The 27,106-nt window shown below is 42.3% G+C and overlaps 1 protein-coding gene across 4 annotated transcripts in view; it reads left to right on the forward strand.

Moving 5' to 3' along the window:
* Positions 1–27,106, forward strand: part of AFG2A (AFG2 AAA ATPase homolog A) — a 739,142-nt gene that overhangs the window by 646,218 nt on the left and 65,818 nt on the right. For 2 of the 4 annotated variants that reach the window (XM_073572032.1, XM_073572028.1), the window contains one exon: positions 16,024–16,188. In XM_073572032.1, coding sequence (XP_073428133.1) covers positions 16,024–16,188 — 165 coding nt within the window. Of the gene's footprint in view, positions 1–16,023; positions 16,189–27,106 lie in introns of those variants that run through there. The other 2 variants (XR_012231536.1, XR_012231537.1) reach the window with 2 other exon arrangements.

Consider the following 27,106-nt stretch of genomic DNA (forward strand, 5'->3'; position numbering starts at 1 on the left):
GAAAAGTTACTCCAATCAGAGACTGGAGTAACATTTCTGGAGTAAATAAATGTGATGGGCGGGTGTGTACACCTCTTCCTTCTCCTCAACACTGCCCATTTTTGGCAGAACTTCTTGAAAATGGCATGAAAATGCCAAAAGTCGCAATATTTTTGTTTAACTTTGTTCAAAGTGTTTTAGACCGGTGTCCTGGCATAGGCACGTTGCATCAGCCCCAATGTGTTCTGCACCTTCGTCAGGATGGTACTCAGACTGCTCTATTTCAAAACCCACATCTTCTGTCTGTTTCTTACAGCGACACAGTCCCATCAATTTGCTTATCATTAGCAGTCCTTTGCAACAAAAGTGGGCAACTCCTTCATGTAGCTGATTTTTACAGTTTCAGCCGATGACTAGTGGAATCTCGTTATCATTAAAGTCTTTGAAAGCTAAAAAGTTTTAAAAAGTTAAAAATATAATATTTAACACTGAGACTGCCCAGTCTTCCCAGAATGTTATTGTAATTATAAAACAATAGTGTGTAATTGTAGTGGCTTACCTATACAGTGTGCCTGTATGACACCTCACTGGTAATCTGATCAGCCGGTGCTAATATGATGGACAAGAAATGCAGAGAAAATACAGCAACACAGATACTGTTACAGCCCGGAGAGTTTTCTCTCCAAAAAGAAGCCGATATTTTTGGATGAGAACCAACTTTTTTTCTCTGTAATGTCATATTGAGGTTATCGAATAACATCTGTCCGAAATACCATAAGCTCTGTCATCCATCTGTTGCCGCAGTGGCATTTTCATTCAAGTCTCCAGATCTTCCATCTACTCCCCTCTTTGGTCCCTCCTGCAAACATCTGCCCTATCTCTGAAACTGTATGAAAAAAATCAGGTGGAATGAAGTGGTTAGAAAAGCATCTATCAACACATGTGGAGCCTGCCAAGTCAAGTATTTGGGTTGGAAGTCATGCCTTCCCAACTGCTTGAAAACAGGAAGTATCTCTGTTAAGTGATGGATAGCCTTACTTTGCTGAGAGTTGGAAAAAGAAAGAAAAAAAAGAGAAAACTCTTACATATGTGCTGCGCAGTATAACGCCACACCGGTACCGTGATCTACAGTGATGCAATAAGATTGGCGTTGATTATTAGAGACTTGTTTGCCATGACAAGTCAAGAATGCAAACAAATGACAAAATAAAATTATTTGAAATATCGAAGACCTGTGACCAGCCTCACAACTAGGGCACACTGAAAACCGGAGAATATATGCTGATGGATGGGATCTTATGGAACTTGCTGCACAATTTTAATATATATACAGTTGTGGCCAAAAGTACTGACACCTCTGCAATTTTGTCAGATAATATTCAGTTTCTTTCTGAAAATGATTGCAATCACAAATTCTTTGGTATTATCTTCATTTAGTTTGTCTTAAATGAAAAAAAAACAAAAGAGAATGAAGCAAAAAGCAAAACATTGATCATTTCACACAAAACTACAAAAATGGGCCAGACAAAAGTATTGGCACCCTCAGCCTAATACTTGGTTGAACAACCTTTAGCCAAAATAACTGCGACCAACCGCTTCCGGTAACCATCAATGAGTTTCTTACAATGCTCTGCTGGAATTTTAGACCATTCTTCTTTGGCAAACTGCTCCAGGTCCCTGATATTAGAAGGGTGCCTTCTCCAAACTGCCATTTTTAGATCTCTCCACAGGTGTTCTATGGGATTCAGGTCTGGACTCATTGCTGGCCACCTTAGAAGTCTCCAGTGCTTTCTATCAAACCATTTTCTAGTGCTTTTTGAAGTGTGTTTTGGGTCATTGTCCTGCTGGAAGACCCATGACCTCTGAGGGAGACCCAACTTTCTCACACTGGGCCCTACATTATGCTGCAAAATTTGTTGGTAGTCTTCAGACTTCATAATGCCATGCACACGATCAAGCAGTCCAGTGCCAGAGGCAGCAAAGCAACCCCAAAACATCAGGGAACCTCCACCATGTTTGACTGTAGGGACCGTGTTTTTTTCTTTGAATGCCTCTTTTTTTCTCCTGTAAACTATGTTGATGCCTTTGCCCAAAAAGCTTTACTTTTGTTTCATTTGACCAGAGAACATTCTTCCAAAAAGTTGTAGGCTTTTTCAGGTTAGTTTTGGCAAACTCCAGCCTGGCTCTTTTATGTCTCTCGGTAAGAAGTGGGGTCTTCCTGGGTCTCCTACCATACAGTCCCTTTTCATTCAGATGCCGATGGATAGTACGGGTTGACACTGTTGTACCCTCGGACTGCAGGGCAGCTTGAACTTGTTTGGATGTCAGTCGAGGTTCTTTATCCAACATCCGCACAATCTTGCGGTGAAATCGCTTGTCAATTTTTCTTTTCCGTCCACATCTAGGGAGGTTAGCCACAGTGCCATGGGCTTTAAACTTCTTGATAACACTGCGCACGGTAGACACAGGAACATTCAGGTCTTTGGAGATGGACTTGTAGCCTTGAGATTGCTCATGCTTCCTCACAATTTGGTTTCTCAAGTCCTCAGACAGTTCTTTGGTCTTCTTTCTTTTCTCCATGCTCAATGTGGTACACACAAGGACACAGGACAGAGGTTGAGTCAACTTTAATTCATGTCAACTGGCTGCAAGTGTGATTTAGTTATTGCCAACACCTGTTAGGTGCCACAGGTAAGTTACAGGTGCTGTTAATTACACAAATTAGAGAAGAATCACATGATTTTTTTGAACGGTGCCAATACTTTTGTCCACCCTCTTTTTTATGTTTGGTGTGGAATTATATCCAATTTGGCTTTAGGACAATTCTTTTTGTGTTTTTTCATTTAAGACAAATTAAATGAAGATAATAATAACAAAGAATTTGTGTTTGCAATCATTTTCAGGAAGAAACTGAGTATTATCTGACAAAATTGCAGGGGTGTCAATACTTTTGGCCACAACTGTACAATGTAAAACACTGCAATATGCAGCATTATAAAATATGAGAGTACTCATGACCCCATTGAAACACATGCATTCTTGAGACATAGACGCTTCGCAAAGAAAGTTGAAAAAAAAAAGGTAAATATGACATATAAAAAGCAAGTTGGATCTGGCAGGAATCTGTAGCCTGATGGAGTTTTAAGAGATGAGCTCAGTTTCGATCAGCACTTGTAATGCAAATGTAGGTGCTGAAGTCAGTTTCAGACCTGAAATAACCTTAACTTACAAGTTCTTGCAGAAATCAAGATGCCTCATAAGAGGAAGCATTCCAAGATTCTGTTTTACTTTCAGAAGGCAGATGAGGCACACCGGCTTTCCTTACAAGCCTCTGCATGGACCCGGGGCTCTAGCAGCTACAGTTAGTTGTTTTTGGATTGTGCTTTGGGCGGCTACGCATTGAAAAGATGACCATCTTGTAGGCTTAGGCCCCGATTCATCAAGACTGAAGTGTGCGCTGAAGTGAGGTGCGTCAAATTCAAATTGGTTTATAATGAATTTGGTGCTTCTTTCAGCTGCGAAGGACTAGTCTATGTGTGCGTCGTAATTTACGTCACCTTTGCAGTTTAAATTATGATGAATTTGTAGGGCACGCTTGGCCATTCCCCTTCCCAATCGAGCTTCAACCACTTTCCAAAAAACTGGTGAAGCTCGCCCTGGACTGTAGCAAAAAAAAACCCCACTTTTTTTGTGCAAGTAATGATTGCACAAAACTTTGGTGACATTTCAGGACATTTTAACCTAGAAAACTGCCATAAACAGCTTGCTTAATCTGCCATCTAATGCCATTTACTAAAACTAGTGCATGAGGAATGGAGCTGTTTCCTATTACACGCTCTTCTCCGTCTAGTTTAGCAAGTATTGGGGGGCACATGACTATTACATAAGCAATTCCCCCATTAAGGAGCTCTTCAGCCTTGTTAGCATCAAGGACTTGACTTGACCGTGTAATACACATTCACCTACTAAAATGTTTGCAATCGTAGCTTCCACCAATAATATTATTGTTTTGGGTTTCTGAAGTGGGTACACAGGTGACTGATAGTGATACTATTTGGAAATGGGGTTGTCTTAACAGGACAAAATACTTTTAATTCATTCCACCGGTGCATCTGTAGACCAGCTAGTGATTATGTTGGCCTCTTAACCAAGCTTGAGGCATTGTCTAATGCGTGATTACCATTGGAAGCTCCAGTGTTAGCGCCATCTCACCATAACAAACTCTCTGAAGTATGAAGACTACAATTTGTCCGATCATTTGAACCTGACAAAGCCATTTCTATATGCGTTCATTATGTTGCACACATCAAGAGTAATGCATTTTTGCTTGGCAGACGCTGATAAGAAGAATCTAAGAAAAATGCTGAGAGGACATTTCTTAGAACAGGCTATATTAGCACATAGTAATATTCAGTGCATTAGTAAGACATTCAATATTTCAACATGGAATCCCAAATGGGACCAGTATTGTGTTTTTTTTAGGAACATTAAGTCTCTGGAGTATGTGAGGATAGACTTAAATCAGATGCAATCATGTTCCAAGAGCAATTTTGGTAATTTATCTCCGTTACCTGCATAAGCTGAGAACTTGCTTTATGAAGACAATATGCAGACGGGATTTGTTTTCCCTAGAAAAGAGGCCCCAGGAAGGACAGCGAGCTGAGCACAATCATGCTTTCTGGGGGATTAGAACTGCGGGGTCTGAATGTAGAGGTCTTGGAAGCAGAAATTGCCAGATTCTCTGTGAATTGTGATGTTCGACTAATTAGAACCAGCTTATAGGTCTGCACTCTATCCTGATGTCCATCTTTCTGTACATTGGGGTAGTTTATTCTTATTGATACATTTTGTATTAGCTATTACAAGAAAATCTCTTGTGAAACATGACATATTCATATTAAGTGAATGTTTGGGCAATATTGTGACGTGTATGTGTGGTTTTCTATCCCAACCCAGTCTTTCCCCTTCGCGTCCCTTGACGTATGTGTGATACATGGCTATAAGAACAGAGCTGATTACATTGATTTCTATCTATACTGCTCTGTTTTGAGAGATTGGAATAAGATGGCTGTACCACACAGTGGCAATTTATTTGGGATCAGGGGCTGATGGTAATTATCTGAGAAAACGGAAAATGTTAATATAATAATTTTTTTTACTACTTTCACAGTTAAAAGGGCATTCTGGGACTAACCTACAGTAAAAATGATCCATCCATAGGTTAGGTCATCAATATTACATTGGTGATAGGTGCAGTACCTAGGTGCAACCACTAGGCCATGTACAGAGCTGTGCTGATCCAGCTCCTTGGATTGTTTACATCTGGCCGATGCTGGTGCAGACAACCACTGATTGGTTGGGGTGCCAAACACTCATAGAGCTGATATTGATAACCTGTCCTGTTGGATAAGGCCTCAATCCAGGACAACCCTTGTAAAGACAGGATCATTGAATGTGTCTATATTTTCTAATACTACTTTTATCTTGTGCTGCTGATGATTCGGTAATGAATATTTCTGGGTGATGGGTGAGGTTATTGATGTAGTAATTAGTACATAAAATGTTTTCTTCAGTGGCAGTATGTAAATGTATGATGGAATGAAAAATTAATTTCATCTGAGCCTTTTGTTGGCAGCATACACAGGAAAGATTTCCCAATGTATACCTTTGGCAGAAAAGCTCTGGCCCATAGGGTCCATTGTAACAAAAAGTTTACTTTTTTCACTCTAAAGCCGGGGTCACACTGGCGAGGAATACGGATGAGTGAGAGGCGTTAAAAGCGCGCATTACACACGGACAAATGATTCTCTATGGGGCAGCTCCCAACAGCCGTATATTTCTCGGGCGTATTCTACGGTCCGTGCAAATCGCAGCATGCTGTGATTGTCAGCGTACTACGCCCGTAGTACGCCAATGCAAGTCTATGAGTGCGCAAAAAATATGCATTACACACGGACCAGATGTGACTTGCGAGAAATACGCACCCAGTGTCCTTTAGAAAAGCCGGCAATTCAGTGCGCGATACAGTAAAATCACACTGACAGGTTTTATAACACAAACGAAAGAATAGATATAGACACATAGATTACATACACATATATATATATATATATATATATATATATATATATATACACATGTCATTGAGACACATATATATTTATATTTCACAGAGTTCTTCATAGCAGAATAGCCGCTAATTCAATTGCCGGCTTTTGTGAAATCATTCCCCAACCCGACATGAAATGACACATGGTTTACATACCATTTCATTTCATGCTTTTTTTTGTATGTCTCTCTTTAGTAATTAGATGAGGGTTGATGTGTAAAATTTGGGAGGTGTAGGTATTAATTTAAGGGGTTAATTCATTGTAAAATATATGTGGTCTCCCGCATTTACAAATTACTGCGGGAGCCCACACATTTTTTTACAACGAATTAACCCCTTAAATTAACACCTACACCTCACAAATTTTATATATATGCATTCTTTGTGTCTATATCTATTCTTTCTTTTGTGTTATAAAACCTGTCATAGGGATCCATTATATGTCCATTTTGCAAGCCGGCGAGAAAATCTCAGCATACGGATGCCATACGGATTACATACGGATGCAGAGATGCGCAAAATACGCGAACACACCTTGCTTACGGATGACATACAGAGCACTATTTAGGGGTTATTCATCCGTATTACGCCTGTAAACTACGGACCGTATTTTGCGTCGGTTAGTGTGACCCCGGCCTAACCGTCTGTATAGGAAAGCACAGTCTGTTGCGCTTTTCAATACAGTTGAAGAAAGAAATACTAATGTATACCACCTTCATAGACATCAACAGGACACCTGTGGCCTCTATCCGGTAAATAGGCCCTATGGAGACATTTACCAAATACTGTACATCCGAAGCTTTTCCAAGCATAAACACTAAATGTAGGGCTTTGACGCAGTGTGTAAAGAGTCGTATGTGTTATGTTTGATCCATTTGTATGCAGTGAGATATTTAAAAGTGGGAAATATGTAGAAAATCTCATTTTAAGTGGATCCTATTCCCTGGAAAACAAGCCAGGAAAGAGAGGCTTCCGTGATGATATTATCAACTTTTAAAAAAACCATCTGTGGGATATTTAAATTCATCAGACACTCAAAATGGATTACTGTAGCTATGCACAAGGGGATAGGGTTAATGTAATAGACAGATGTGTGAGAGCCCAGTAGATAGCTGGGGTATTTCCCTTTTACTTAACACAATCTTCTGTCTACATTTGGCCAATAGAGGCTTGTTAGTGCTCAACCACTTGGCAATGACTTGGTTTCCATTGTGGCTAAACATCAGTCTAACAAACTAACAAATGGCAGATGCTTTTGACTAGTGAAGCCCTAGGGTTCAATGTCGTCAAAGAATTAGTTTCTATCACTGTAACATAAGCCACAAGTAGTTTTGTTCAATTGTATTGGCATAAAGTAAGTGTTGTGGTTATTCTTCTACTTAGGGAAAATATTTTATGTATTTTAAGGGTGATTTGACAAAGTTTTTAATTACTTGTAATTTTTCTTAGCCATGCAATCAAAATTTATATTTGACATTACATTGCAGAATAAAAAACATGGTCTGGATTTTTCAGTGTTGCAATACATAGAATAAGCAAGATTTGGCTGATTATCTGTATTACGACTTTTTTTGTTGTTAATACTTTATGCCATTTTGTGCTTTTTGAGAAAAGATTGGGGAGACAAAATGCACAATAGGGCGTTATTTGTGTGGTATTGTGAGAAAGCACAACACTTTAAAGACTCGATATATAAATGTAGCTCCTGCTTCTCCGCAAGTTGAAGGATCTAACTTAAAAATCAATAGTAGGAGATGCGACTGCACTACCAGTCGGTATGAATTAAGAAATATCCAAGGAGTCCAAGGTATTGTAAAATAGTTGCGGTTTTAATCTCAACTTGTTTCCAAGTATCCAAAACTTCTACATCAAGAGAAATCAGACAAAGTAACTTTCTGTGGTTTCTCTTGATGAAGTAGTTCTGGATACATGTTGAGGTTATAACCGCAACTATTTTGCAATAACTTGGACTCCATAAATATTTCTTAATTCATACCGACCAGCAGTGCAGCACACCCGCATCTGCTACTATTGATTTGTTCTTCATGTCACTTTAGAGAGGTCTCACATGGCTGTAAAACATGGACTGTGCTCAGATCGCAATAATCGGCTTGACCACCCTGTTTTCTGACCCTAGTTGACTACATGATAGGTATAAATAAGAACATTTTCTCACATCAGGAGAGATTGCAAATGGGCTGGGTATTGCAATAGGAGCACTATCAGTGCTTCACAGACGTGTGAAACTGGCTTTAGAGCGATTATTACCGTAATTTGTTGATAGAGTAGCAATAAGAAATTATCCTAAACAGTATTGTTAAAAACTCTAGTTGAATTTAATGGTGTAAAATATTCTTTTAGGGCCCCGTTACATGCCTCAATGTCCCAGCGATCCCACCAACGATCCGATGTGAATTGGATCGCTGTGACATAGCTGATCGCTGGTGAGCTGTCACATAGGCAGACTCACCAGCGGTCAGGACCAGCAAGCACACTGGTATCCAGGGTAAACAGCGGGTAACTAAGCGCCGCGCGGCGCTTAGTTACCCGCTGTTTACTCTGGATACCCGATCAGGACCAGAGAGCACGCTGGTATCCAGGGTAAACAGCGGGTATCTAAGCGCCGCGCGGCGCTTAGTTACCCACTGTTTACCCGGGATACCAGCGTCTGCTGTATGGCGCTGGGAGCTCGCTGATCGTTGGTCTCTCGCTGTCACACGCAGCGATGTGTGCTGCCCAGCGGGAGACCAACGATAGATTTATGGCCCAGACCATTAGGCAACGATTAACGATCAGCCAACTGATTGTTGCTATATGTCACACGCAACGATGTCATTTCAACATCGCTGCAATGTCACCAAGATGGTGACGTTGCAACGATATCGTTCACAATATCGTTGTGTGTAACGTGGCCTTTAGGGATTGCAAAGCACTATAAATAAAGGGTCTGATGTTCTCACACCAGTCCATGAGCTGTGCCTGATATGGTTGTTCAACCCAATAAAATTAACAAGGATAAGCTGCAAAAATAGAAATTATCTTGGAGAATTTTCATCAAGAAGTTATAGTGATATTGCCTGATTTCTTCTTTAGGACATAGCTTTTTGTATGTTTTTAAAGAAATTGTCCTAGGTTATATGAACATGACCTCATCACTATAAGACCTATGACATTGTGCAGACCTGAAGAGTGGGCCCTAATTCCAATGTATCCTAATTTAATAACATTACATAACAGGACCACGTGACTAATCTACGTGGAATTGTTAATCCTGTAGTTTACAATATTTATAATAAATTGTTATTGTGTAAGTGCGGAAAGGTCTCTTTGTGTTTGCAAAATGTGGACTGATCCAAATGAAGGAAGAGAACGATTTTTGGAGGTTGGCATGTCCGATGTTCTCACTTCCAGAATCGGTGCCATGTTTAAGTAAGGGTACATAGAGTACAGAATGAGTAAGTGGTGAGGTCACTGCTGCTGAGCTAAGTACACAAGAATGGCTTTTACCTGCTTGAATACCATCTTTTAGTCTAAGACGCCTTTGTTCTTTATGTTCAACAATATTACATATGTGATGTCAGAAACCGAGAAAGGATATATATTTGCATGCCAGCAACCCCCAAGGGCATCTTCATTCACCTCTGAGAAGAAAATCTGTTAGATGAGCTTGACAAAAGAACCCAGAAAAGTTTAGCTATGTTTTACGATGTAGAAAATGAGTTCAAAGGCGGATGTCTGACTTCAGCCTGCATATGAAGAGAGCTCTGTGAAAGGGAGTGCAAACTGTTTGTATTAATACCAGCAGAGCGAATCTTACTGAAACCCGAGACAGCAGCCTCTCAGACCTGTCAGAACATATTCCGAATTTTAGCAGAGCAGAAATATGTAGGTGTCCCTGGTGATGAGAACACTCCGAGGATGCTCTGATTTCAGTCTTGGCCAATGCAAACGAGTGATGGAAACAGTCAGAAGCAAGGAAAACATCTTTAGTTGCTTGGTGTGTTCATGTTATTTATTGCATGGTTAAAAAGAGTTATAAAAGGTCAAAGGCAATAGTTTCCAGCACAACAGTCTTTATAAAGACTCATCAGGAAGGGTGTTAGCTATATTGGTGTGTTACAGGAAGGAAGGCTTTTTCCTTCCATTTTTCTGCATGACTTTCACTGACATGATGAAGCTGAGAAACACATATTGGCCACCAGCCCCAAGGCAAGCATGCAGTATTTCTGATTGATGGGAACTTATACGACCCAAGGGGGCACCTGGAACACAACTGTTACTAGAATGACCTCTGTAGCTTATTTACTTACTTTCAAAAAATGAATCTGATTTGATTGTTCTGGGTCATTGTCATGTCCGCCATGTTTGTCATGTCTGCCATGTCTGTTTTGTCTCAAGAACTCCTGGAGCGATGTGCATATCTTGTCTGCTGTCCTGCATGTTCACTAGAGCAGTGTGCACACTCACCTCATGTCTGAGCTGCAGGATGCCTGCGTTTCTGCTCTGCCTTCTGTGATCTTCTCATCATGTCTAGGAGTCCCTGATCATGTGTCCCTGCCTGGATCCTGCACTGTCTGGTTCTGCAATCATCTCGTCATGTCTGGAATGCTTATCATGTGACGTTTCCTAAAGATCCTGCACTGTCTGGTTCGGTAATCATCTCGTCATGTCTGGAACTATGATCATGTGACCTGTCTAGGTTTCAGCACTGGATCTGCAGTCGTCTCGTCGTGTCTGGAACTCTGATCATGTGACTGTGCTCTGTTATCCTGTGGATCTGAACCCGGAAGTGCTCCCCTGGTCCTGACCTGGAAGAGGAGGTGCTATGCCCTATATCAGGCCGCCCCTTCCTTTGCTCAGGGCCTGAGTATTGTGTAGTGTCCCTGCATGGCTGCTTGGTCTGTGGGGCGCTCCCTCTATTCTGTGCCCTTGCACTCTGCCCTGTCGTGCATCTCTGCACACGCTCCGTGCTCGTACTCCATCTCTTGTCCCGTGCCTTGTCTTATGTTTGTCCGTTGTGCCATGTTCGTCCTTGTCCTGCTTGGACTTGTAGTCCTTCTGTTATTCTCTGCCTTGCCTTTGCTATGCTCTGCCTTGTTCCTCCCTATGGTCTCTGCCTTTGCTTGCTCTGCCTCTCTCTCTCTCCTATGGTGCTCTGTAGTGCTCCCTGGCACACGCACCATTCCTTCTCTCTTTCCTCTTGTGCTCTTTTCCATGTCTAGTCCCAAGGTTCTCCCTTGGCCCGGCTCAGGGCTTCGGCCTACGCTCCGCTGCTAGCTCTGTTCTTGCTCTGATCTGATTCCGTGTTTCTGCCTATGCTTCCGTTCCTGGTTCTTTACTCTGCATAAGCTCTGCCTTGTTTCTCGTCTTGTCTTCCCTTGCTCTTTCTTCGTATGCTCTTGCATGCTCCTGGCACATGCTCTGACACTGTACTCTGTCTCATACTCGATTGTGCCTCCTGGCACACGCTCTTACCCTGTACTCTGTCTTATACTCAGTCGTGCCTCCTGGCACACACTCTGATTCCGTGCTCTGTCTTATACTCAGTTGTGCCTCCGGGCACACACTCTGATCCTGTACTCAGTCTCTTACTCTGTTACACCTCCTGGCACACCTGCTGCCTGACTCAGTGCTCTGACGTGCTCCTTGCACGCTTCCTGCTTCACTCACACCCGGACGAACGAAGTCTCTGTATACCACGTGTTCCCGTGTCCACACTTTACACGTTCCTGCAGACACTCTCACCCACTCGTGTCTCCTGTGAGCCGGCCGCCTGGTGCCAGCAGTCGTGGTGCCTCACCCCCTGGGGCTTGCCCCTGACACTCCCTGTATAGGGGGTGGTCTTCACTAGGTCAGCTCGCCCTGGGAGGGTTGGTGTCACGACCCAGAGGGTCCACTCCAGGAGTCGTCACAGTCATGCATCAATGCATACTTCAGAATTAAGCTTACGTAGCTTAGTAGTAAATATCCTACATGATCTGACGAATTTGTGAAGAGCTGCCAGCTTGTAGTTTATTGCATCAGCTTGTGATTTCCAACAAGGGAGCAGGCCCAGGGTCTCCATAAGAGAGTGGTCTTTGGGCAACCTGAAATGGTCTCTTCTTTGGTAGTATTGAGTTTGCTGAAGATACCTGTCACCACTCCTGACTCATCTATGTTAGACAAGACACTCTCCATAAAAATATCAATTCTGGATGATCTTTTCTCATAACTGTGCATTGTGCCATACCCATTATCCCCCTGAATATATTTAAATAAATTGACATCTAGGTGTCACTATTCCTATATCACATGTATGTGTCCCTACACTGTCTACTAGTGTCAACTGATTGGTCCCTGTATGTGGAGACACATATCAGGTAGTAACACCCAGCTTTCAGTTTATATATATATATATATATATATATATATATATACATATACATACACATTGCTGGGAAGAATAAAAGAGGAACAGCACAAAACAGCGAGATCTGAGAAAAGATGGTTCAGAATTATGGCGGGGTATTTACTGAATCGGACATGTCAGACGAGGTGACAAGTCGTCTTTAAAGCGCACCAGACGGCAGATCCATGCTGCCTGAGCAATGGGCAACACGAATCGGATTCTTACTTCCATGACAGCGGCTGTAAGAGATCATATAATGCATATCTAGTGTTCATCATAGCTCACCATCTCACTTGGCATTTTTTGAAGTCTGATTGCAGGGGTATTTTACTCAATCAAACACATGGGAAATATAGAATTATTAACCCCTTAACGACCAGAGGTATTTTTGGTTTTACTTTCCCATTTTTCGCTCCCCTCCTTCCCAGAGCTATAACTTTTTTATTTTTCCGTCAATATGGCCATGTGAGGGCTTGCTTTTTGCAGGACGAGTTTTGAATGGCACTATTGGTTTTACCCTGTCATGTACTAGAAAACAGGAAAAAAATTCTAAGTGCGGCGAAATTTAAAAAAAGTGCAATCCCACATTTTTTTTTTCCACCATGTTCACTAAATGCTAAAACTAACCTGACATTATGATTCTCCAGGTCATTACGAGTTCATAGATACCAAACATGTCTAGGTTCATTTTTATTTAGGTGGTGAAAAAAAATTCCAAAGTTTGCTAAACAAAAAAAAAAAATTGCACCTTTTTCCGATACCCGTAGCTTCTCCAATTTTCATGATCTCAGGTTGGGTGAGGACTTATTTTTTGTGTGCCGGGCTGATGTTTTTAATGATGCCATTTTGGTGCAGATACAATCTTTTTATCGCCCGTTATTGCATTTTAATGCAATGTTGCGGCGACCAAAAAAACGTAATTCGGGCATTTTGAATATTTTTCTCATTATGCCGTTTAGTGATCGGGTTAATTCTTTTTTTATATTGATAGATTGGGCGATTCTGAATGAGGCAATACCAAATATGTGTATATTTGTTATTGTTTTATTTTGAATGGGGTGAAATATTTTTAAAAGCATTTTTTTACTTTTTCCATGCTTCAATAGTCTCCATGAGAGACTAGAAGCTGCACTTGTCCGATCGGCTCTGCTACATACAGGCGATGATCAGATCGCCTGTATGTAGTGTAGGGAAGGTGGACTGACGGACTGACCTGTCTGTAGTGGGAAGGCGGAGGTGTAGCGCAGTGTACGTGTTAAACCGCTGAGATAAAGAGAAAGGGTGTAGTATGGTAGTTTGACTATTAAAGGACAGTGGAGAGTGTAAGAGTGGGACTGAACAACTGCCATTGGTCAGAAAAACTGTCAGGTGATGGTGGGCAGAGTTACCAGAACTGGAAGTATAAAAGGCTGAGGGAAGGTTCTGGAAGGGTCAGTCAGCGAGAGGAGCACAGTAGAGAGGAAGTTCTGCTGAGGAGAAAGAGACAGTAGAAAGGCTCCAGAGGGAACTGACAGTTGAGGCGGTCACGGGGGGTGGCCCAGAGGACAGTAGCCGCAGACAAAGACAGGCTGGGGGTACCAAACGGAGGGCGGACTCAGACTGGTGAAGCACTGTGGTGGATGGGCCTAGGGCAGCCACAGTGAAAAGAGCCATGAAAGACGCCACGACTACAGTAAAAAAGAAGTGAAGGTACCCAGGCCTGTGTATGGAGAAATGTGAAGCTGCTGTGGTGAATTGCTGTGGTCGTCAGAAGGGCGGCCAATAAAAACGGACCTGCTGAATACAAATTCTGTCTCAAGTCTCATGTTTGCCTGCGGCAAAAAGTGGGTCACCCCCCCAGTCGGTTACCCTTCCTACAGTAGCACAATTGCTCACTTGCTATGACAACCATAGAGGTCTGCAGGAGATTTCTGGTTGTGACGCCAACCCATTGGTGACCTGCGATCACGTGATGGGGGTCACCGATGGGTGGATTTCCGGCTCCACATCAAAGGGAGAGAGTCCAACATCGGTGTAAATTTACGCCTGATGTTGGAAAGGGGTTACCTTTTTTGTGTGATTTTTTTCCCCCATTGTCTAAGAATTGCTGGCTTATTTAAATACCATGTCTGGCATCAGAAAGCAGTGTCATATATGAGTATGGTTATGTCTGATATTGCTTCTCCGCACCAGTCTCTTATGTGGGAATGAACTGCAATACGAGGCTCAAGCAATGGACAGATTTGACAAAGCACATCGTTCTTCTAATCCTGGAAAAATTAATTCAAAAGCTTATCCAGTCAATACATTTTTTTTTTAGAAAAGTTTTACAATGACATGAAACCCCCCCAAACAACTGATTCTTCCAAATCCATCGCTACTTCCATCCCAACACTTACTGGTCCCCGCTAGTATTTACTGCCTGGTGCCAGTCACTGACTGAAGTGGGGTACTACTGCGGCAAGTGATTGACTGAGTAATTACTTGTGTCAAGGCAAACCAGCAAAACGTCATTGCAAAGGTGAAGAATCAGCAAGGCTGATATTGCTTATTTGGCCATCCTGACCATTTAAAATAAAAAAATGAAAATTTGGGACTGAACCACTTAAAATTGTAATTTTAAAGTGATATATTTATGGTATTAAAGCACTACTCAAGTCCTTTTTTTGTCCTCATCGGTTATCAGCACCGCTCTAGACGGTCTTCTGCAGGTTATGATCTGCCAAATTGCTCCAGTGTTTGCTGGGTGATCCTGAAGTCACTACACAATGTAAGTCTATGAGAGCAAGAACGAGGCCCTATTAGACTTCCATTGAGAGCTTGTGATCGTTGCCTCTGGATTATGGTCAGACAGAACTTGCGGTCACAAGATGGTGGTGAGGGATCAGAGCGGTGCTGGTAAGAGCTGAAGACAGTGCCTGTTCCGTATAACGCTAGGGTCAGGGAACTTAAATTAGTAGCACCCCTCCAGTGCTGAACTAAAAAGAAATGCTGGAGTGGTGCTTTAAAATATTCTTGAAATAGCTGGAAATTAATACATTTTGTACATCTTTGTCTAATTTGTGACGCATCTCACTTTACCTAGTGTTACCTGGCACTGATCAGCTATGGCAGTAGTTTCATTTCTGTAGTTTAACCCACTACATAGAAACCACAGTTGGTTTAAATTGTAGGAGGCGATGTGTTATGACACGGCCTACATGTATCAAGAGCAAAATTGCAATCTGTTTATTATACTGATGGTTGGATCAAAGTTGCTGGACTTAATTGTGAAATAATGTGCCTGGCTTTATTAATGTATCAAGCAGTGACATCAGGTCTTCCTCTCTCGCTCCATTACGTCTCAGCAGTGTATAGTAGTGATTGTGAATCAGCCGCAGAGATTTGCTTGTGCTGTCATGGTCATTTATATTTATACCATTCTGACTAGTTTTTTTTTTTTTACTGTGAAATAAAATTTGCGCCTGGACAACAATCAAAAAGTTGTATATAATTGTCTAAAAATGTACTAAAGAAGAATTCTGCCTTGGATTTAAGAAGATTAATTGCATATTTTCTCCATTTTCAGGCTCTTATGCGTCCAGGACGTATTGACAGAATCATTTTGGTGCCGTTGCCGGATGCAGGCACACGGCGGGAAATCTTTAGGCTCCATTTCCAGAGAATGCCTATTGATAATGAGGTCAATCTAGATCGTCTTGTGTTACAAACTGAAAAGTATTCGGGAGCAGAGGTAAGCACGGACAGATTGGAGTAATTATACTCACAATCAACAAAGATTTCCATGTTCCTTGTGGAGCATAATTTTGAGTTTCTATTTCAAACTAATGAGGGACTTTGTAAATAGGTTTCCTTACTTGCCTTGTACTTAACCTAAGAACACTTCATATAATTCTCATCCGGAGCCTTATTCAGAATGGAGGAAAAGTAATTGAGTAATGGAGTGGTTATTAAACTACACAGTGTGAAATGCACCCTATTTCTTGTAACCTGAAAGGACAAGATGGCACCTGGTTTCCAGCTTAGGATATCTGGTAGCTAACTTTTCTTTTAACAATAGCTCCTCAAAAGAGTGAACATGGGCTAACTTTGAGCAACAAAAAGAACAAATAGGTGGAGTTACAGATATTTTAAGGTGGTACTTTGTAGTGTGAGGAATAAAATTTTCACCAAAAATGTGGTGCTTTGGTTTCTTGCTTCTTTTTTTCTAAGCTTGGATTACAATACTTCACTCATATTTGTGGGCTTAAGACAGGGGTGGGGAATTGTTTTTTTTCTGCCAAGGGCCATTTGGATATTTATGCCATCCTTTGGGGGCCATACAAACTGTGCCCACAAAGTACATCCTGACTCTGGCACTCGTGTCAGGAAGTAAACTTTCATTGCATGCCCTTCACTGTTCAGTAGTGAACACTGCGTGTGTGTGCTTACAGAGCAAGAAGAAATTAATGATCTTGTGGCAATCAAAATACAGCTCCTTGCCCAAGAATGCGGTCCCTGAGAATCTGCCTGGGGGCCGGATAAAAGGTCACCAAGGGCTGGAAATGGTCCGGGGGCCTGAGTTTCCCCAACTCTGGTTTAAGAGAAGGTCGGATGTTGGATGCTAGTGGTACCCAAAGGTGTACCCTTCTAGTGTCGACACACTTGCTGTTCTGCAGGGCCCCAGAAGATTGGCTTTAGGTGTGTGTCTTACTTGGGCCAGTCTCTTGCACAGTTAGACAAGGTCAATGAGATTTTGCATCATTACCCTGCTTAGTACAGTGAGGCTCACATCTGCGCTAAATGTTTTTAGGAGCAGGAAACCAGAAATGATGGATTTGCCATCACAATAGACACCAGTGAGTGTAATAGGATCCACAGGGTTACATTATAGTATCTATCTCTTACAGACTGAGCCTCCAAAGCAGATGTGAACTCAGCCAAATATAAATGGAATAAAGTCATGAAAATTGATTAAGGCACCCGGACACATTAGCTCAAAGTCAGCCAAACCTGCCAATGTCAGTGAGTTTGGCCACCAGTCTAATGTGTATGGGCTCCTCCTGCCACTCACCTGATAGATGATGTAAGGTGAGAGATTTTCAATGGCCGATCCTTTTGTTCTCACTGGAAATAACACTCTGCCGGAGAAGACTAGCAGTGACTCTCTTGTAGAGAACACAAGAGCCGTACCCAAGCTGATCAATCCTGCGCATGGGGAAGTCGGGATAGATAATTTCACCAACCGTTATTAGATGTGTATCGGTGGCCCTTAACTAGAACTTAGAACAGATATTGCTACTTGGCACAAAGAATCAAAATCGTGCTTGGTTTACATCAGTCAGTTGAGTGTAACAATGCCACTTATTAGCGTGTTTTTTATGCTACAGGTGTTTGTATGTAAATTTGTTCAGACAGGTTTGGATCTCAAACCTTACGTAAATTGGCAGACAGCTTATCCCTTTACTACAATTCGCTAAAGGCAAACCGAGCAATAACACCACCATCCTCCAGAACACTGTGTGCTGCCTTGACTCATACTCTGTCGGCATGCCAGCTATTTGGATGTGGTGGGAAGCCGTATTACATTCCAGAGTACTACATAATAATACAATTGGTCCCAAATCTGTGTTGATTTGCACAAACATGGTGTCTTTTTGTCAGATCGCTCTCTGTTTGCACTTTGCAGAAGTGTATATGTATTGGATAGTAGCCATTCATAGTCAGTGAAAGCATTGTTTCTGTTGTGCATGTTCCAAATCCATTAATCTCGGCAGCTGACAAAATCAGCAGTTCTCGCATCTGATTGAAGGCTCTATGAGTGCGGTGTTTGTGCATTGTGCTGAATGTCCAGCCTTCCATGTTTTACTTATGAATGTTTTGTTTGTGTGGGAGACCCATCCACTGCTCTGCGCACATTCCAACTCACGTCTTTGTTTAGGAAAATTCCGAACAGGCTTTGTATCTGATCGCAGATGGATCATTCTACCCCTTTTTCCGTGTGGACTTAGGAAATGACTGCTATCTTATGTTGTGTTGAATATGTTTTGTTACAGCAACAAAGATAATCCATGCCTGTAGTCGCATATGCAATAACTGGGTAGCTGTGTTCTATACTTGTTTTTTTAGAAGAGGGTTTGACAATGGTAAAATTATTTATTTAGGATAATCTACTTGTAATTCAAAGAAAGTGCCTTGCTGTATTATTACCAATTATGGAACAGACTTACCTTTGTGTTGTGAAGCTACATATTGCAAGTATACATAAGCATATGTTCTAATCATCATCACAACATCCACCAGCAGTGTTTTATATAGTCTCACTGCTCTAACTGTAAAGAAGCCTTGCTGTGCTTATGGTGAAACCTTATGTCTCTAGACACAGCAATTGCTCTCTTGTTATACCATTGCACTCATTCTGTATTCTCTCAGGGTTTTGCTGTGGATTCTGCAGTTAGATTCTGATTGGGTGGATCAAGGAAATGCTGTAGATATAGTATATCTTGACTTCAGCAAAGCATTTGACAAAGTCTCTCATACAATCCTTATTGAAAAAATGACTAAGTATGGAATGGACAAGGCAACTGTTAGGTGGATTCATAACTGGCTTAGTGATCGGACCCAAAGAGTGGTCGTAAATGGCTGCACATCCAGTTGGAAGAAAGTCTCAAGTGGGGTACCACAGGGCTCTGTCCTGGGCCCTGTATTGTTCAACATCTTTATCAACGATTTAGATGAAGGAATTGAGGGTAAACTGATTAAATTTGCTGATGACACAAAGCTAGGAGGGATAGCTAATACTAGAGAAGAGAGAGAGGATTCAAAAAGATATAAATAAACTGGAGCAGAGGGCAGCAACTAGCAGAATGGTTTTTAACAGGGAAAAATGCAAAGTACTACATCTGGGCAATAAAAATGAAAAAAGCATATACAGAATGTGAGGAATAGGGCTAAGCAACAGCACATGTGAAAAAGACTTTGGTATACTAATAGATCACAGACTGAATATGAGTCAACAGTGTGATGCAGCAGCAAAAAAGGCAAATGCAATTCTAGGATGTATTAACAGAAGCATACAGTCTAGATCACGTGAAGTCAATATTGCCCTCTACTCCTCTTTGGTCAGACCTCATTTGGAATATTGTGTCCAGTTTTGTGCACCACATTTTAAAAAAGACATAAACAAACTGGAGCAAGTTCAGAAAAGAGCGACCAGAATGGTGACCGATCTGCAAACCCTATCTTATGAGGAAAGGTTGCAGGATTTGGGAATGTTTAGTTTGCAAAAGAGAAGACTGAGAGGAGACTTAATAGCTGTCTACAAATATCTAAAGGGCTGTCACATTGTAGAAGGATCATCTTTATTCTCATTTGCACAAGGAAAGACTAGAAGCAATGGGATGAAACTGAATGGGAGGAGACAGATTAGATATTAGAAAAAACTTTTTGACAGAGTGATCAATGAGTGGAATAGGCTGCCACGAGAAGTGGTGAGTTCTCCTTCAATGGAAGTCTTCAAACAGAGGCTGGACAGACATCTGACTGGGATGATTTAGCGAATGCTGCTTTGAGCAGGGGGTTGACCAGATGGCCCAGGAGGTCCCTTCCAACACTACGATTCTATGATTATACCGTATATACTCGTGTATAAGCCGACCCCCTAATTTTGCACAAAAACTGGGAAAACTTATTGACTCGTATATAAGCCTTGGGTGGAAAATGCAGCAGCTACTGGTAAATTTCACAAATAAAAACAGGTATCAATAAAAGTAAAATTAATTGAGACATCAGTAGGTTAAATGTTTTTGAATATCCATATTGAATCAGGAGCCCCATATAATGCTCCATACAGTTCATGATGGCCCCATAAGATGCTCCATACAAAATACACCCCATATAATGCTGCTCAAAGGTTAATAATGGCCCCATAAGATGCTCCATAGAATATGACCCATATGCTGCTCCATAAAGGTTATGGCCCCATAAGATGCTCCATAAAATATGCCCCATAAGATGCTCCATAGATTATACCCCCATAAAATGCTCCATAGAATATGCCCCCATAAGATGCTCCATAGATTATGCCCCCATAAAATGCTCCATAAAATATGCCCCAAATGCTGCCCAATAAGATGCTCCATAGATTATGCCCCATATGTTGCCAGTGCTGCTGAAAATAAAAAAAATGACATACTCACCTCTCGTCGCTGGGGACCAGGAGAACCGGTGTCACCGCTGGCTCAGGACCCCGGCACCTGAGATATTCACCTGTCCCCATTGCAACGCTGTCTGCCGCGTCCTCTGTCAGTGACTGTTCAGGCAGCAGAGGGCGCGGCGTGCACTAACTACATCACCGCGCCCTCTGCTGGCTGAACGTCACTGACAGAGTATGCGGCAGACAGCGGCGAGCAGCGTTGGACCGGGGATAGGTGAATACTGCATATACTCACCCCCTCCTGGTGCAGTCTCTGCAGCCCCCCGCTTCTCCCACGGTCTCCCTTCCTTCCTTCAGCGGTCACGTGGTACCGCTTATTAAAGGCATGAATATGCACATATTCAGGACTTTAATAAGCGGTACCACGTGACCATTGATGGAAGTTGGAGAGACCGTGGGAGAAGCTGGGGGGCTGCAGAGATGCGCTGGGGGATAAGTATGATCTGACACCCCCGCTCTCCCTCCCCCGCCGACCCCCGGTATATGACTCGCATATAAGCCGAGAAGGGGACTTTCAGTCCAAAAAAATGGGCTGAAAATCTTGGCTTAGACGCAAGTATATACTGAATCTTCTGATATTCTGCAATGCTTGTACCTGAGAGGTTTTTAACTCACATGTTCATTAATGATGTAGATTCTGCGTGGTAAAGACACTGGATTAGTGCCATTTAATTACAGTTTTTTAATCTCTGTACAGTTGGGGAAATAAGTATTTGATCCCTTGCTGATTTTGTAACTTTGCCCACTGACAAAGACATGAGCAGTTTATAATTTTAAGGGTAGGTTAATTTTAACATAGAGAGATAGAATATCAAAAATAAAATCCAGAAAATCTCAGTGTAAATTATATAAATTTATTTGCATTTTGCAGTGATAATTAAGTATTTGATCCCCTACCAACCATTAAGAGTTCTGACTCCTAGAGACCAGTTAGATGCTCCAAATCAACTTGTTACCTACATTAAAGACGTCTGTCTTACATAGTCTCCTTTATAAAAGACTCCTGTCCATAGACTCAGTCAGTCAGACTCTAACCTCTACAACATGGGCAAGACCAAAGAGCTTTCTAAGGATGTCAGGGACAAGATCATACACCTACACAAAACCATTTGAAAGGCGCTGGTTGAGGAGACAACTGTTGGTGCAATAGTAAGAAAATGGAAGAAATACAAATTGACTGTCAATCGACATCAATCTGGGGCACCATGCAAAATGTCATCTTGTGGGGTGTCCTTGATCATGAGGAAGGTGAGAGCTCAGCCTAAAACTACACGGGGGAAACTTGTTAATGATCCCAAGGCAGCTGGGACCACAGTCAGCAAGAAAACCATTGGTAACAAATTACACCGTAAAGATTTAAAATCCTGCAGTGCCCGGAAAGTCTCCCTGTTCAAGAAGGCACATGTGCAGGCCTGTCTGAAGTTTGCCAATGAACACCTGGATGATTCTGTGAGTGATTGGGAGATGGTGCTGTAGTCATATGAGACAAAGATTGATCTCTTTGGCATTAACTCAACTCGCCATGTTTGGAGGAAGAAAAATGCTGCCTATGACCCAAAGAACACTGTTCCCACTGTCAATCATGGAGGTGGAAACATTATGTTTTGGGGGTGTTTCTCTGCTAAGGGCACAAAACTACTTCACTGCATCAATGGGAGAATGGATGGAGCCATATACCGTAAAATTCTGAGTGACAACCTCTTCCCTCTGCCAGGTCATTAAAAATGGGTTGTGGGCGGATCTTCCAGCAAGACAATGACCCAAAACATATATCCAAGGCAACAAAGAAGTGTCTCAAAAAGAAGCACATTAAGGTCATTGAGTGGCCTAGCCAGTCTCCAGACCTTAATACCATAGAAAACTAATGGAGAGAGATGAAGCACCGAGTTGCAAAGCAACAGCCTCAAAATCTAAATGATTTAGAGATGATCTGTAAAGAAGAGTGCACCAAAATTCCTCCTGACGTGTCATCAACTACAAAAAATGTCTGACTGCTGCTCTTGCTAACAAGGGTTTTGCCACCAAGTATTAAGTCTTGTTTGCCAGAGGGATCAAATACTTATTTCTCACTGCAAAATGCAAATTTATATAATTTATACAATGATTTTCTGGATTTTATTTTTGATATTCTAACTCTCAATGTTAAAAATAACCTACCCTTAAAATTATAGACTGTTTATGTCTTTGTTAGTGGGCAAAATCAGCAAGGGATCAAATACTTATTTGCCCAACTGTATATATCAACTTTCACATCTGCGGCACAAATGTAGTCTCAACTTTCGGGCACAAATTCTTTATAATTACTATGATGATGATAAATAATGCCTAAGGTGAATCTATCTCATGTGAACATAGTCTTATACTAAAGACCTTGTTAAAACCAAAAATAGATACTTATATACACCTTGATTCTTTCTATTCATATATTGGAACTTGGTTATTATGCCACCTCTACAAGCTAATTAAAGGTGTACTGGGACCTGTGCAATAGGGGGACCAAAAAGTGTCTCTTTATTGTAGGAAGTGATCACAGACTTTGAACTGGAGCCTTGAAACTTCAAGTTTATATCTCTCATAAAATAGTCCATCAATATCTTTAAATGAGAATTGTACTTTCAAGAAACTTTGCATAAGTCAATAGTACAAGTAAATTTGAGAAAATGATTAATAATATATTACACATGTTCCTTCCACACTTATAAGTCACACCCACCCCCATCTCTTGAACTCCTTAATAACTCTGAAAAAAGCCATCTCAACCATCGGCTCGGGCAAGATGGACTACAACCTTTTATGCTATCAAGAGTGCTGAGGGAAGGCAAGGACAGAAGAGTAAAATGAGGAAAAGGGCAGAGAGAGCCAAATAAAAATCATGCTGAGATTTCTAACAAGTCTTTTACCTCACACCAGAGCTGGATTCATATCTACACTGATCACTACTGCTGTGTAATTTTCTCCATGCTGCTGCTGTTTGTTTGCTAAAAAGGAATAAAGGGCAGAAATCCATCTCTCCGAGTAAGGCAGAGATCACAGCAGGCTGTCTGCTCCCAAAAGCTCAGAGTGGATTGCAAATTAAGTGATAATGACTGCATAGTGGAAAACTGATGAAAGTGCAGCATAAAAGTCTTATAATGGACAGAAATAGTGTTATTTCTTGTGTATACACACAGGACAACATATTCTGCATAGTTACATAAAAGTATGGTTACCCTTTACGTGCTTGTCTTGCCTGCCTCTGAACCTGATGCAAGCCTGAATCCTGTTTTTCTACTGTAAAATGCAGGTACATTTCATGTTACAGTTCATTGTATTTTTGTGTGCTCGTGGTATGCACCCTGGCTGATTGACTTGAGCAAACCATACCACTGAATTACAGACAGCGAAGAAATCACTCACAAGTTGCGTGACAAGAGTAATGAAATGATTAACAGCTGCATATTTGTTCCTTTGCCTGGGGGCTTCATATTTCCTATGCGATCCTATCTTGTATTGTTAGAAGACGTTGTTTAATCCGTCTCTTCTGTCTCTCTGCCCTTTATGACTTTCTCACCTCCTATTCTCCCAGGCTAAAACACTTTGCAGATTCTTCCATCTGTTCCATACATCATGTGCATGCAGTAAAAATTGAGCACAGTGCAGTGTAGTCACTCTGCAAAGACTTCAGACAGCAGAGACATTCAAGCCATCCTATCAATGAAGGACATCTGGAGGGAAGGCTCTGCTCTACTCTAAAGGGCATGTCACACTAAGGGTACCGTTACACCTAGCGACTCACCAGCGATCCCGACCAGCGATATGACGCGGTCAGGATCGCTGTTGAATCGCTGGGTGGTCGATAGTGAGCTGCCACACAGGCAGATCTCACCAGCGACATCGCTGGGGACGGGGATCGCTACTTACCTGTCAGACGCGGCGATCCTGCGTCCTCCCGCTCGGCCTCCACGCGTCGGTCGTCGTCACAGCAGGAAGCGCCGCAGGAAGTGGCCGACGAGAAATGGTCCAGCAGCTTCTCGCGCGATCAGCGATAATCAGCGGGGGAGCCGGTCGGAGGTAAGTATCACATGCAGCGATATCGCTAGTAATATCGCTGCAACGTCACAAAATCGGTGACTTTACAGCGATATTGCTAGCGATATCGCAGTGTGTAATGGGGGCTTAAGAGATATCGCTAGCAATATCGCTATAACTAGTGACGTTATAGCGATATTGCTAGCGATATCTCTGTGTCTGATACTTACCTCCGACCGGCTCCCCCGCTGGTTATCGCTGATCGCGCGAGAACGTTCAGGACTGTTTCTCGTCGTCAGCTTCCTGTGGCGCTTCCTGCTGTGACGACGAGCGACGCGTGGAGCCGGGCGGGAGGACGCAGGATCGCCTGGTGTGACAGGTAAGTAGCGATCCCCGTCCCCAGCGATGTCGCTGGTGAGATCTGCCTGTGTGGCAGCTCACTAGCAACCACTTAGCGATGTACCAGCGATCCTGACAGCGTCATATCGCTGGTCGGGATCGCTGGTACATCGCTAAGTGTGACAGTACCTTTAAAGGTTCCCTCAATGTCACTATCTGTGCAATGAATATTTTGTAAAGTCATTTTAAAGGAATAATTTATTAAGCTAAATGACCAAACATTCTGACTCCTTTTGCTCCAAAAACCAAACTTACATTCTCTGCATCACATTAAATGTCTTTTAGATACATTTTCCCAACTTGCTCGAAAAAAGGGTACTGTGTATCAGAAAGGAATTCAGCTTGTCCATATTTGGTGCAAATTATTTGTGCAAAGTTAGCCAACTAATAGGTGGTGTAAACTTAGGCTAGACAGTCTAAAGATGAACCAAATGTATCAAACCATGAACCACTTTGATAAATTTAGCACATTTTTAAGACTCTGAGATAAGAGGGGAGTAGAGAAGGAGATCTTGTGAGGCTCAGAGGTTGTGTGCAGGTAAGTACCAAGAGACTAGATTTTGTGATACATCAGCGATCTACCAGCGATCTCGCTGTGTGTGACATGCATCAGCGACCAGCCCCCCTGCCGGATATCGCTGATCATGCAGGAATGTCCTGGGCCGTTTTTTGATCATTAGTCTCCCGCTGGCCAGCATGCATCGCGTGGCAGCGGGAGAGCAACGATCAGCGAGCTCCCAGCGCTGTAAGCAGACGCTGGGAGCTGGTATCTAAGGTAAATATCGGGTAACTAAGCGCGCGCCGTCACTTAGTTACCCGCTGTGTATCTTAGATACCTGCGTGCTCGTGCAGGGAGCTGGTAACCAAGGTACACAGCGGGTAACTAAGTGATGCGGGCGCTTAGTTACCCACTGTGTACCTTAGATACCATCTCCCAGTGCCAGCACGCAGGTATCTAAGGTACACAGCGGGTAACAAAGCAACGTGCTCGCTTAGTTACCCGATATTTACCTTGGATACCAGCGTCCTCGCTGGTCCTGATCGCTGGTGAGTCTGCCTGTTTGGCAGCTCACCAGCGATCATGTAGCGAGGCACCAGCGATCCTGACAAGGTCGTATCATTGTCGGGATCGCTGGTGCATCGATTAGTGTGACGGGGCCTTTGGTCACAAATGTGTGGAGGAGACAGGTTGTGGATGGCTTTGTATGCCATGGTTAAGGTTTTGAACTGGAGTCTCTGGGTAATGGGGAGCCAGTGCAGGGATTGACAGAGGGGAGAGGTCGAGGAATAGCTGGGGGGATAAGTGAATTATTCGGGCAGCAGAATTTGGAATAGATTGGAGGAGTGTGAGAGTGTTAGAAGGCATGCCATAAAACAGGAGGTTGCAGTAGTCAAGGCGGCAGATGATGGGTACATGGACTAGGGTTTTTGCAGATTTTTGGTTGAGGAATGTGCGGATCCGTGAAATATTTTTGAGTGTAAGTCAGCATGAAGTGGAAAGGGCTTGGATATGTGGTGTCAAGGATTACCCCAAGGCAGCGAGCTTGTTGGACTGGGGAGAGTGAGCAGTCATTTAATTTAATGGATAGGTCCGTTGGGGGGTCGAGTGAGATGGGGGAAAAATGATGAATTCTGTTTGGTCCATATTAAGTTTTAGACATCTAGCAGAGAAGAAGGATGAGATAGCGGACAGACATTGAGCTGGCCCAGGTCAAAGGTTTGTAATCAATCAAAAGCATTACAGGTAGTGGAGGTCCAGTAACACAATTGGATAGTATTCCTTACAGTATGGAGAGATTTTTTTCCTGCTGTATAAATGACAGGCTATGTTCACAGGCTAAGAAAGGAATATCCCACTAATATTTATTATAAATAAAGGCAATTTTTAATCAGAAGCTATTTTAGTCCGAGATTTTCTTTAGTCCTTTATTAGTGGGATATTCCTTTCGTGATTTCAATTTGAGTGGTTTTTTACTCCTCTTATCCAACACACCTGGCAATTAATAGATATACAGTATATTCCACTGATATGTATATTTTCTTCTGGAAT

This window comes from Dendrobates tinctorius, unplaced genomic scaffold (genome assembly GCF_039654945.1).
Source record: "Dendrobates tinctorius isolate UK_male_01 unplaced genomic scaffold, ASM3965494v1 ptg000030l, whole genome shotgun sequence".
Classification (NCBI taxonomy): Eukaryota; Metazoa; Chordata; class Amphibia; order Anura; family Dendrobatidae; genus Dendrobates; species Dendrobates tinctorius.